Raw genomic sequence first — 12,201 nt, forward strand, 5'->3', positions numbered from 1 at the left:
GTATGTGTGTCAAACGATCACTATTTTGCGATTGAATATTACGCTTTTCGTTGTGGGACAAACTTTCTTCAAATGGCCTATTTGTATTATGTACTTGAACAAAAACTTTTTCTATAGGACGCTGCGAGCGGTTATCTACTACTTTACTAGGTACTGACACTGAGGAGAGTGTTTGATTACCACTATCTTTCGTAGAAATTGATTTGGAGGTATTTAAGTTATGTTCCGGAGTACTTACAGTTGTTTTTCTATGAGTTTTTCTTTGTTTATGTTTTCTTTTGTATCGTCCTGCACAATCACTACTAGATGAAGTACCAGAGCTGCTACTCGTAGAACTAGTAGAGCTACTAGGACGCCTACTCTTTTTACCCATGTTTTGTTATAAAGACAAAACAATTAAAAAAAAAAAAGTTTCTTAGCTGCACGTACGAGTGCAGGTAGCGTTATCCAACAACAACAACTAACAACAGCGAACAACAGCTTACACAACCGAACTAGGCCAAAATATTATTAACTCCAAAAAAAAAAATAACAGTAAACTTAAACACAATAAAACAATACATATTGTCACAAAATTACACGAAAACTGCTTCGGATAGAGCGTTTTAATCCTACCGCTGCACTATAATAACTCACGAAGGTTTTAAATATAAAACACTTAATAATTATCAAAAACTTTAATATTATAATACGTGAATAAATAGCCACATCGAGTCAAGAGCCGACTTGTTTACCCCCCAAAATCGCAACGACTGCATGCCATCGTTTTTACTTGAGCAGGCACGGTTCCACGATGATTCACCTACGAGTTACATCCCTCTAAGATGTCTATTTAGCACTTTAAAATGTCTATTTAGTATTTAATTATTTTTATACTTTGCTTATTCAGCTTCTTAATAGAAACCTATAAATATGTGTGCTTTAGCTTATCCGAGTCAGTTGTCTTGTAACCTTAGTAGTCGCTTATTCTGTAATAAATAAAATTGTTTTTTAAAAACGATTTTTGTTTTGGCCACCACGTAATTTACGTTCTCGGGTCATTTTTTTTTTGAGTGGTGTGTTGATAAATTCCCAGGTCATCGACCAGCCGATATATTCGTGATGCTACAAGTATTTTATTAGAAAATGTTAAACAATAAAAGTCCACAAAAAATAACTTAAATCACTTGGTTACTTTTATCCTCAATTCAATCGTTTGTTCTTTCTCTTCCATTTCTAAGGCAAAATTAATAATATTATTATCTTAAATCTATATTTTAAGACAAAAATTAAAATATATATTTAATAGTAAATATATTTAAATAAAAAAAAAGATAAATTATATTAAGCTATTATAAATATACACTAGGAAAGAGATAAGATAAAATTAGGAAGATCCATCATAAAATTCGATATTTTTTTGATACCTAAAATTACTTCAAAAATCTATAAGAAAACTTTTCCCTTATCGGCATCCCTTCTGGATATAAGATGAAAACAGAAACAATAACAAAGCATACTTATTACTTAAAAGATCGATAATGTCGAATGACATTGTGGGCTGTGAAGAATCCCATTAGCTATAAAAATAGGCTAATGTTTGTAGATTGCGTAGTATAAGAATGTCTAAAGCCGAAGATGCCGACTGACATGGAGAAAAGTCTAGCGAGTGCTAATCGCGCATAGAAAGATATTTTCTTTCTATATTTTTTCTTGTCTATTTCTATGTTTATCGAGTTAGAGAGTACCGCTACTGTAGAACTCATGTACCAGTCACAGTCACATCTGTGCATCTTCCAGAAATTGGGGCATATTTTTTCTGGTATGTCTAACAGTACCACAGGCATATAACTTTTCTTGATACAGTTGATTCATTAGGGCTACATTTGTAAAAAAGTTATCAAAGAAAATTTTATGATACCTGTGTTTTAAATTTTGTGTCATCTGAAGCACTACTTTGGTACCCAAACATTTTTCTGCAACAGGACCGGTTTTGCCACAATATATTTCAAAATCCCAGCAATATCCAGTGCTGTCAGCTATCATCCACACTTTATAGCCTCTCTTTACTGGCTTTGCAGGCATGTATTGTTTGATCGTAGATCGGCCTTTAAACTTTATCATAGACTCGTCCACTGATAAAAATTTCGTGAGGATGCAGACAGGCTTGAAAATTAGGCTTCAACATTTCTAAAAATGGTCTTACCTTACATAATTTATCAAAATTATTGGAATTTCGCTTGGGCATGAAGCTCTTGTCATTAAGATGTTGTCATTCGACCGCTGTGTCTGTTACTGTATACACGCGTCACTTACTGCCTTAGTTTAACCATCTTTTTTTTCACTGCTTCAATACAAAAACATAGTCGTGTTGCATATTAAACTCTTTGTTAAATTATAATCTACAAGTTAGTAGTGTCCACATGACAGAATTTCAATTAGTTTTCACGTAATACAGATGAGAAAAAATAACAATAGTGACCGTCGTAAATTATCAATAGTAAGAATTTAAGTTCAATTGTGTTATCAGCAGGTGAACTTTTTTTTTTGTTCGTGGTTCCTCCGTATGGTTATCGTGTTATGTCGCATTCCCGTAGATTTTAAACTGTAGAGAGCTCCTGAAATTTAGCGTTAGCGATAGCGTAAGGCGTGAAGACGTCCACCATGGTTTTTTTTGCTGTGTTGCTGTTTGGTGAATTAGTTTCTTTGATAATGATGATTGATAATCTTGTAATGGATCCCAAAAGTAAATTTCGATGCTGTGCAAATAAAACCTTCAATAACTACTTATGCATTCAGTGCTTGGGTTTTTTTCACCTCAGCTGCCTGGAAAGAGATTTTCGGACCCATGAAAAACTCGAACAAGCAAAGATATACTGCTCTGACACATGTAAGGCATCAGCTTCCACATCCAGCTGGATATCTACAACAGAACATGATAGGACCCTTAAACAGGTTGCTAGGCTGCAAACCATAGTAAATGACAAGAGGATTCTTATTGAGCAGCTAGAAACTTCACACAACCAAGAAATTTTGTCTCTGGAGAAAAAATGGATAATCTTTATACTAAATTGAAATCTAAGGAAAATGCCTTCAAAAAGCAGCGCAACAAAACTCAAGAATTTGAGGAAGACATATTGGACATGGAAAGAAAAATGGTCGTGGAATTAAACTGCAAGAGAGAAGAAGTTTTAAAGTTGAGATCTAATATCGACAGGATGTCCCAGACTGAGAAGGATTTTGACAAGCTCATTTCAGAACAGAAGGAAAAAATAAATCAACTTCAAAAAGACCTGGAGGAAACACATGCTCTTAGCAGAAATATGATCATTTCTATTAGACTTCTTGAGGCTGAAAATCACTCTTACTCTTGTGAAATAGCTTCCCTTAGAAATGATTTACTGTCTTTTAAAATCTCAAAGACTCCAATGGTAATCCAAGACTCTGATGACGTTGAACCACATACCAACTCTATGTATATGGTGCAACCAACAAATAATTCTGTCAAGTCAAAAGAACCATCTTCATATAAACATAGCTACTCCTATACAAATAAAACACGCCTCTCTTTACCTGAGAAATCCAGAGTTTTTATTTATGGAGACTCTAGTGCCAGACGTCTATCATCTAGGGAATTGTCAGGTGCTTGCTATGATATATCAGAAAAAGTAATGACTGGCGCCCCTTTTCACAGACTAAGTAAGGACCTTTTTGGCAATGTCATTAATTATAATAGTAAAGATAATGTAGTTGTATGTCTTAACTTAAGTTTTACGCAGGTCACACTGTCAAGTCTAAATAATCTGTTGTTTATAGGAAAGAGTACTAATCTTATCTTGTGTATTACGTGTAATTTCAGTCACAGTCGTTTCTACTTTAAGACTCTTAAATACATTAATTCATTCATAAAAAATAAAAACCTATCTGTGAGAGTTATCACTAATGCTTTTGAAGGGCCATCACATCGGCTATCACCGAAATCACTTTGTGATATTTTATCATTATATATATCTACCACTCACTCTGCCTTAAAAATAGTATCAAAAACTATACCTTGTATGGATATAACATGGAATAGTGGACCTCTGGAACACAACAAATTTTTTTTAAGCCAAACTCAGTCGGAGTCCATTTTGCTTTAGCCCTTTTAAATATTCAGTCAGTCAGAAATAAATATGATGAACTCTCTTTATTTTTAGCATATGAAGATAACCCTGTCATTGTTGTTTTGACTGAACATTGGCTCAAACAGGGTGAACCTCTTTTTATAGAAAGTTATGCTCTTGCATCCATCTATTCCCGTACTCAGTATAATCATGGTGGAACTTTGATATTAATAGAGAATAAGTTTTTAGAAAGATATAACTTTGTTGATATAACCAAGTTTGAGTATCTCCTGGAAGAAAAAACTTTTGAATTTTGCATTGTTTATTCTAAAGAATTAAATTTGTACATTTTAGGCCTTTACAGGTCACCCTCGAGTAATTTTAGTAGTTTTATTGATAAATTATATAACATTTTAAGCCAAATATCGGTAAATGCATCACTAATATTGACAGGTGACATTAATGTACATTTTTTAGACTGCAATAACTCTAACAATAATTTGTCGATACATAGAGTGCTGAAATCTTTTAATTTAAGTTTGCATGTTGACCAACCTACTCGCATCACTGCTAATTCAGCATCACTTTTAGATTATGTTTGCTCTACTCTCTGTGAAACGCAGGTTGCATGTAGAATTGTAAATGCCGGGTTGTCTGATCATGAGGCCGTATTATGTTCCTTTCTTCTAAGTGAAAAAAAGTGTACCTCAAGAAAAAAAAAGTGCGGAAGGTTGTTCACTAGAAAAAATGTCAGTAAGTTTAAAGAATGTTCTAATTCAATAGACTGGAATGGTATCATACTTAACAACGGTGATCCTTTTGAGAGTTTCCATTCAACTTTAGTGGATGTTTTTGAGTCAACTTTCCCCATGGTGACAATTAGGCAAAGAAGGAGAAGACCCTGGTATTGCAGGGGTCTATTAGTTTCTGGTAAAAATCTTCGGTATTTGCACTACATACGAAAGTTTGCCCTGGACAACTCCAAATTCATATCCTACTTTAATAGATATCGCAAAATTTACCGCGATACAGTGAAATTGGCAAAAAACTTATACTACTCAAGTAAAATAAACCAATCAAGAAATAAGTCTAGAGAGTCTTGGAAAATTGTTAATGACTTACGAGGCGAACGTGGGAACCCTTCTGTTTCTAATAGCACGGTGTCGGCCGAAACACTCAATCATTTTTTCCAGGGTGTTGCTTTGGGTCTATCAATATTATTGCCTCAGTCTGTTAGAGATCCGCGCTCATACTTACACAACATTAAGGTGCCTGAAACATTTTTCTTTAGACCAACAGATTCTAGTGAAATAATGGAAGCTCTATCCTCAATGAAAAATAAGAACTCCTCTGAATGGGATGGGCTGTCACTAAAGGTCCTAACAGCGCTACCGCTACCAACCCTTGATTCTTTGGCTGAGGTGTTAAATATTTCACTTTCAAGTGGGTCCTTTCCACATTTACTCAAGGATGCCTTGATTATACCATTATTTAAGGGTGGAAACTATAATGACCCATCAAATTTCAGACCCATAGCCCTGCTTCCCACGCTTGGCAAGCTTGTAGAAAGATTGGTAAAAACTAGGATGATGGAATTTCTGAAACGGCATAATGTTCTTAACCATCGGCAATTTGGATTCCGGACGAAACTGGGTACATCTGATGCTATTTTCAATTTTTTGGAGAGTCTGTACATGGGGTTGAACGCTGGGGAGAGTGCGGCGGCGGTGTTCTGTAACTTATCTAAGGCGTTTGACTGTGTAAGTCACAGAATACTGCTACAGAAGCTAGAAACCTATGGATTCAGAGGAGTTGCTCTCGTCTGGTTTCGTTCTTACCTATCTGGAAGAACACAAAGGGTATTCTTTGACAATGATATGTCATCCCGTCTGGATATGGACGCTGGTGTACCCCAGAGTTCTGTTCTTGGACCAATATTGTTCCTGCTATATGTTAATGATATCTCTCAAATTCCAATTAGGGGCAAATTTACTATCTTTGCGGATGATACAACATTACTTTGGCATGACACTGACACCAAGAGATTAAGGAATATCGTTGATGAAGATTTAATTCTTGTAAAGTCATGGTGTGAATCTAATAGATTAACTTTTAATATTTCTAAAACTAATATTTTAACTTTTAAATGTAACCTTGGAACTGTCACTTTGCAAAATGAAACAATAAGTTCTTCTGAAACATGCAAATTTTTGGGCCTGACGATTGATAAGCTATTAAAATTTGAAAATCATATCTCCTCTTTATTAGGGAAGTTATCATCCAACTGTTATGCTATTAGAGTAATAACACATTCTCTGGGACTTGATGTGGCCAAAATTGCCTACCATGCTCTTATAGAGTCTTATCTGAGATACGGTATTGTGTTTTGGGGTGTGTGCTCTCAGTATTTGTTCAGCTCTCTATTTATTTTGCAAAAAAGAGCCATGCCCTACATGTGTGCAGCTCCCGTTCGTAGCCCCTGTAGGCCATTATTTTTAAAACACTCTGTCCTCACATTGCCATGCCTTTTTATTTTAGAGACTGTTTGTCTTATCCACAAAAAATATCGCCATCAGCTTGGCCCCTCCCTCCTCCAAAAAGTGAGCAGATTAAGTCCTCTTTTGTGTACGGGGGCAGAAGGCTTTTTAACCACCTCCCCTTTATAAATTTAATAAATTGTGAAAAACATTTTAGGAAAAATATAAAGAAACTCTTGCTTGCTAAAGCATTTTATTCTGTAGACGAGTTTTTAAATACAATTTTTTGATAGTGAAGAGTTTTGCGCAGCGTAATGTGAATTCTTACTACCCTTTCTTTGGGTGTGTTCTATATTCTATGTATGTAAGATTTGTTAAAATTTTTATATTTTTGTAAAAGATAATGTTGTCAACTATCTTTAAGATTTTATATAATGCTTTGTTAACAACAGATGATGTTACGTAACAATAAAGCTATTTTTGACTTTGACTTTTTGACTTTGATTACTTAGGAGCCAACCAAAGCGATAGACAATTATTAGTCTACTAATATAGGGATCATGTAAAATTGGATCTGTACTCCAGTAATTCTGATATGACGGCAGCTTTTTGATACCCATTAGTGAGTTTATACCAATAAATGTACGCATTTCTACACTATCGGTGGGCTCATTTATAACTTTTGCCGGAATTGTGAAAAGTTTGCTCTGCGTAGAGGTTTGTTTGAAACAACATATGTTCGACAATTTTGTCTGAAATCAGAAGTTTAAAAATATTATATGGTGTCACCCTATCTAGTTCCTTTATGACTTGGGCTAGTCCTGAATATTCCATAAATTGGACAGGTGGAACCGTTTTATTATTCTTACTCCACTTTATTTTGAATAATGTTTTTAATTCGCTCGGTGGAATAAGGTCTTCGGGGTCCCATTCCTTCGGTTCTTCATCAGATAATGATATTACCATATTATCCGGTTCTGATAAATTATTTGTGATTTCTGGCTTGTCTACATCATTTCCATTACAACTATCATTATCCGAGTCGATATCTGATGGAATGCCTACAAATTCACTGTCCGAATTTTCAATATTCTCAATTTCATTATAAAGATCCTTTTCGGTTAAACCAATAAGCTTAAAAGGTAATGGTTCTGGAAATCGGTCACTTGCCATATTTTGCTCCTACCTAAAAAAAAAACCTTAAACTTGTATGGTGGGACAAAATTTAACCATAGTTAAAAATATAGAATATAGAAGTAAGTAACTCAATAATTTCAAGTTATTTAGTATAAAACAGTTATATAAAAAGTATATCAAATACTTTTAACAAAAAAAAAACAATAAAACTTAAGAAAAAAAAAATATCTTACCCTTTTTAGAACGAAACGTGCATCAACAAAACATAAACAAACGAATAACCACTTGAATCACTAGGCACAATCTAGCGACATCTACACTTTATACGCTTAATCTCTGAGGCTTATATTATGTAAGTGTATGTGGGTGTGTGTAGGACTGGGGTGCCTCGGGAGCGTCGTATCCCGTGACTCAGTGTGAACTGAGCCCCCCTAAGGGAAATTTTGGAAAGAATTTCAAAATAATATTAGTTATCAATAGTTCTCAATGAACTGTTTATTACCATACATTTTTATTGGTAAATCTCTTCAACTTCTTCTTTCCCATCAATTTTTTATGGGAAGTAAGATGGAAAATTATTTGCCACTTAAAATAATGTGGGACACTATGAGGCAACCATTTGATTTACCAAACTTTAAGTTGATAAAATGTCTTTTATTATCACACATTTTTGCTTACTATTCGTTTATACGTCAAGCGAATTTCGGGTTGGTTAGATAGGAGATTGTATGCCCTTTAAAATGATGTATAAAACTTAATATAGCCATTTTAAATATAAAAGTTTGAGATCGATACAATAAACACTGTTAAATAGATATTTTAATGCTGCGTACATAATAATGTGTCACACGATGGGGGTTCCATTTGACGTTCTTCTTAATATTCTAAATTTACGGTTCTTTTTTTGAAGAAATTAAAATGAGTGATTTATTTTGAAATGAAAGCACTTTATATTGTGAGACCGTGACTTCTTAATTTAAATAAAATTATTTAAATGACATTATCTAAAAGGTGAGTGAAATTCATTTAACTTACCAACATCTTCGGCGGCTTCTTCTCGAGTGGTTTCCATTTTTGCCTGTTTTTGCCCAACGCTTGCGGGTTGATTTTCGCTGCTGTTTTTTGAAGAGGCTTCAGCAATTTGGTCACTTTTAGAATCTGATATACTCTCTTCACTATCACTATCAATAAAGCCAACACTCTTCCTCATTTTCTTTACAATTTCATCTTTAGCTTCAATACGATTTGCTCCAGCCAGTACTTTGGTAGCATTCTCCAATTCAGGTAAAGTTTTTACAGCGCTAAGTATGTTTTTAGCAACATTTTCCTCAGCTCCCAAACTATCTTGATTCTCTTGTAATTTATCTGTACTTTTATCGTTTCTAACCTTGGCTTGTTCTCTTTTATTACTGAGATTTTCGGTAATTTCATGTTTGGTGTTAAAGTCACTGGTAAACAGACTAGAAGGAGTAGACGATTTTGAAGTACTTAATCCTTCCGTATTGCTGTCTAGTTGAGTGTTTGGCTAAATTAATAAAAATGAAAAATTAATTTATTAAAAGTATTTTTATTTTTAATAAATAGGTATTACTATAAACAATAATTTATAAGACCTGATAATTGATAACTGAATATATAATATTCACTCTTCTAACCAGAATAACAATCACAATTTTACATTATTACAAATCGAAATAATGACACTCTTCAGCAAGATATTAAGAGTATATAAGTTTATACGTTTTTAATATTACTGTGGACCAAGATGATTCGTTATATTATGTTAAATTTGCTATTCATCATCACAAAATATTAACTTTAGTTAGGTCTCTCACAAGCTTTTAAACTTTGGTTTCGTTCCACATTACTAAGAAATGTATTATATTTCCAAAAAAAAATTGTTTTTATACAAGGCGCTAAAGCAATAAACAAGTGTTGTGTTTTGTTAGTGTTGCGAGGTTTCAGTAACCAAAGGATAATTTTTAAGAAAGTTCATGTAAATTGGTGCAGTATAACTCTCTCACGAGCTTGCTGTTTTAATATATATTATTATAGTTTGAAAATGGTGAAAAATATTTTAATGAAATGTTCACCTAAAAATCAATAAATATTAATACCATTTAGTTTTTGCCACTACCAAAATACCAATAATTTTTAAATTCGTATTAATACCGCTCTTTTCGTCCACAATCAAATTAACAATTTTAAGTAGCTAATTGCAGTACTATAATTTAGAGTTTTTGCAAAATCTCAAAGTTTTTTCTTATTTAGATACTTTTTAGCGAAATGATTGCACTAAAATTATTTGCGTGTATCTATTTCTATAGTTTTGAGCTTTTTAATAAATTAATTAAGTCTATTCAACCACTGTGCTGCTCTACCACTTCGGTTATAACATCCGTATACTAGAAGCATGTCTGCGTATTCTTCGTTTGTAAACTAATTTTTGTGAAACTGACACAATTAGTGTAACAGAATAACAAACAAAAAAAGTATCAATGGCACCAATAAACACAAAACAAGTATCCATGGTAATCAGCCTACTTGGTGTTCATAAAGCGTCATACTAGATAATTATTATTACAGCATTGTAATTTTTGGGCACAGAAAAACTATTCAATTTAAAAAATTATATCATGATAGGTCACAGACCTAACCCCTTTCGACTTTTTTTTTTGGGATTACATAAAGAATGAAGTGTATACAAAAATACAGCACCGTTGATGGACTTCGAAAACATATTAGGCAAATAATTGGATCAATATATTCAAATTCAAAACAAATTTATTCATCATGAAGGTAAATAAATAATCTTATACAAAATTGTTGCATAATAATATACATATGTTGTACAACTTACCAAATACATGATAAATAGGACCATGCCTCGATTATAGAGAACCGTTTACACAGGTTCATCATAAGATAGAACCTGTGTGGCATAGCCCTTCAAAAACCTTAAAATTCTTAATTAATCGAGACATGCATGTGTTATGTATCATATATCATATTTAAGTATTTAAGTAAGGCGAAGCAGGCGGGGGTTCTGGATGTGCAGAAAAGGTAAATTAATTAATATTTATAACAATCATAACTAGACGGCGATAGAAGATTGAGCGGCTCAGCTCTTTTAATGCAATTAGCCGGAAGTCAATTCCAAAGTTGAGAGGCGACAAACAAAAGATTTTTGAAAATTTCCTGTTCTATGTTGTGGTATTCTAAATAAATTTATAAATCTAGTGTTATGCTCATGAAGAAAATTTGTAAAATTGTTAGCTAAATATAATGGCTCCCTAGTTTTTATAACTTTATACACGAAAGAACACGTGATATTTTCTACGATTTCTCATATTTAGAATTATGTTATTGTTTAAATAAGGAGAAATGTGACTTCTAAATGGAATTAAAGTAAAAAAAACGCATACAACAATTCTGAAGTTTTTGTATTGAGTAAGCGGAGTCTTCAGTCAATGAATCCGAATATACTACATCACAATAATCAAATAAGGATAAAACAAGTGTGTTACATAAAAAATATTTAGTTTTATGAGGTTAATGATTTTTTAAGCCGTAAAGTTTTCTTAAGCGCATGTATGCAATTTTGAGCTTATTCTTTATATGTGTTTGAAATGAAATACCACTATCAAGGTATACTCCTAAGTTTTTGACCTCTCGTACTACTGGTAGATGCTCATTACGAATCTTTGCATTTAAAGTTGTTGCTGCATTAAGGCCGTTCTTTCCACCACTCAGAAAAATTACACATGATTTAGACGAATTTAATTTCAAATAATTATGGTCGCAGGAAAAGTTATCTATATTTTCTAAATCCTTATTAAATTGTTCTTCTATTATGGGTAGAGTTTCACGTGAAAATGAAGTATACAGCTGGGAATCGTCAGCATATTGTTGTAACATTGAGTACTTTATGCAGGATTTCATATCTGCAGCATACAATGAAAAAAGCAACGACCCGAAAATAGAACACTGGTAGATACAGGATAATAACTTGATTTTTTAGTTGTAGAAGCCTTGTTTATAACTATGCAATTCGCTCTATTATTAAGATATGACTTAAAGAAATCAATCGCGTTATTCGAAAAACCAAAATAATAAAGCTTTGCTAATAACATTTCGTAGTTTAAAGTATCGAAAGCTCTACTAAAATCCAATAATCCAAGACATGTTATTTCCTTTTTTCCCTCATTTATCCTACAATTATTAAGAAGGTGTACTAGACTCGTGGTAGTGCTAAAGTTCTTTCTAAAAGCCGATTGGCAGTCCGGGATAATATTATAAAAATCGACAAAGCTGCATATTTGTTGGTGCACGAACCTTTCTAAAATTTTGGATACCAGAGGCAGTATACTAATGGGTTTAAAGTGTTTAAACCCTTTTGAATCAGCTACCTTTGCTAGAGGTTTTAAAATAGCTTTTTTCCAAATTGTTGGATAAACATTTTGTAATAAGCAGCTATTTAAAATATTTAATAATGGTTTTCT

At 33.1% G+C, this 12,201-nt stretch overlaps 2 protein-coding genes across 16 annotated transcripts in view; one reads left to right on the top strand and one right to left on the bottom strand.

Annotated features, from left to right (window-relative positions):
• LOC126747529 (heat shock protein 70 A1-like) overlaps positions 1-12,201 on the top strand; it is a 402,096-nt gene that overhangs the window by 262,526 nt on the left and 127,369 nt on the right. The gene's annotated exons all lie outside the window — the stretch shown is intronic.
• Positions 1-12,201, bottom strand: part of LOC126747527 (WASH complex subunit 2) — a 271,361-nt gene that overhangs the window by 76,285 nt on the left and 182,875 nt on the right. For all 4 annotated transcript variants that reach the window (XM_050456216.1, XM_050456218.1, XM_050456217.1 and 1 more), the window contains one exon: positions 8,735-9,224. In XM_050456216.1, coding sequence (XP_050312173.1) covers positions 8,735-9,224 — 490 coding nt within the window. The remainder of the gene's footprint in view (positions 1-8,734; positions 9,225-12,201) is intronic.

The sequence above is a fragment of the Anthonomus grandis genome, chromosome 19 (genome assembly GCF_022605725.1).
Source record: "Anthonomus grandis grandis chromosome 19, icAntGran1.3, whole genome shotgun sequence".
Taxonomy (NCBI): domain Eukaryota; kingdom Metazoa; phylum Arthropoda; class Insecta; order Coleoptera; family Curculionidae; genus Anthonomus; species Anthonomus grandis.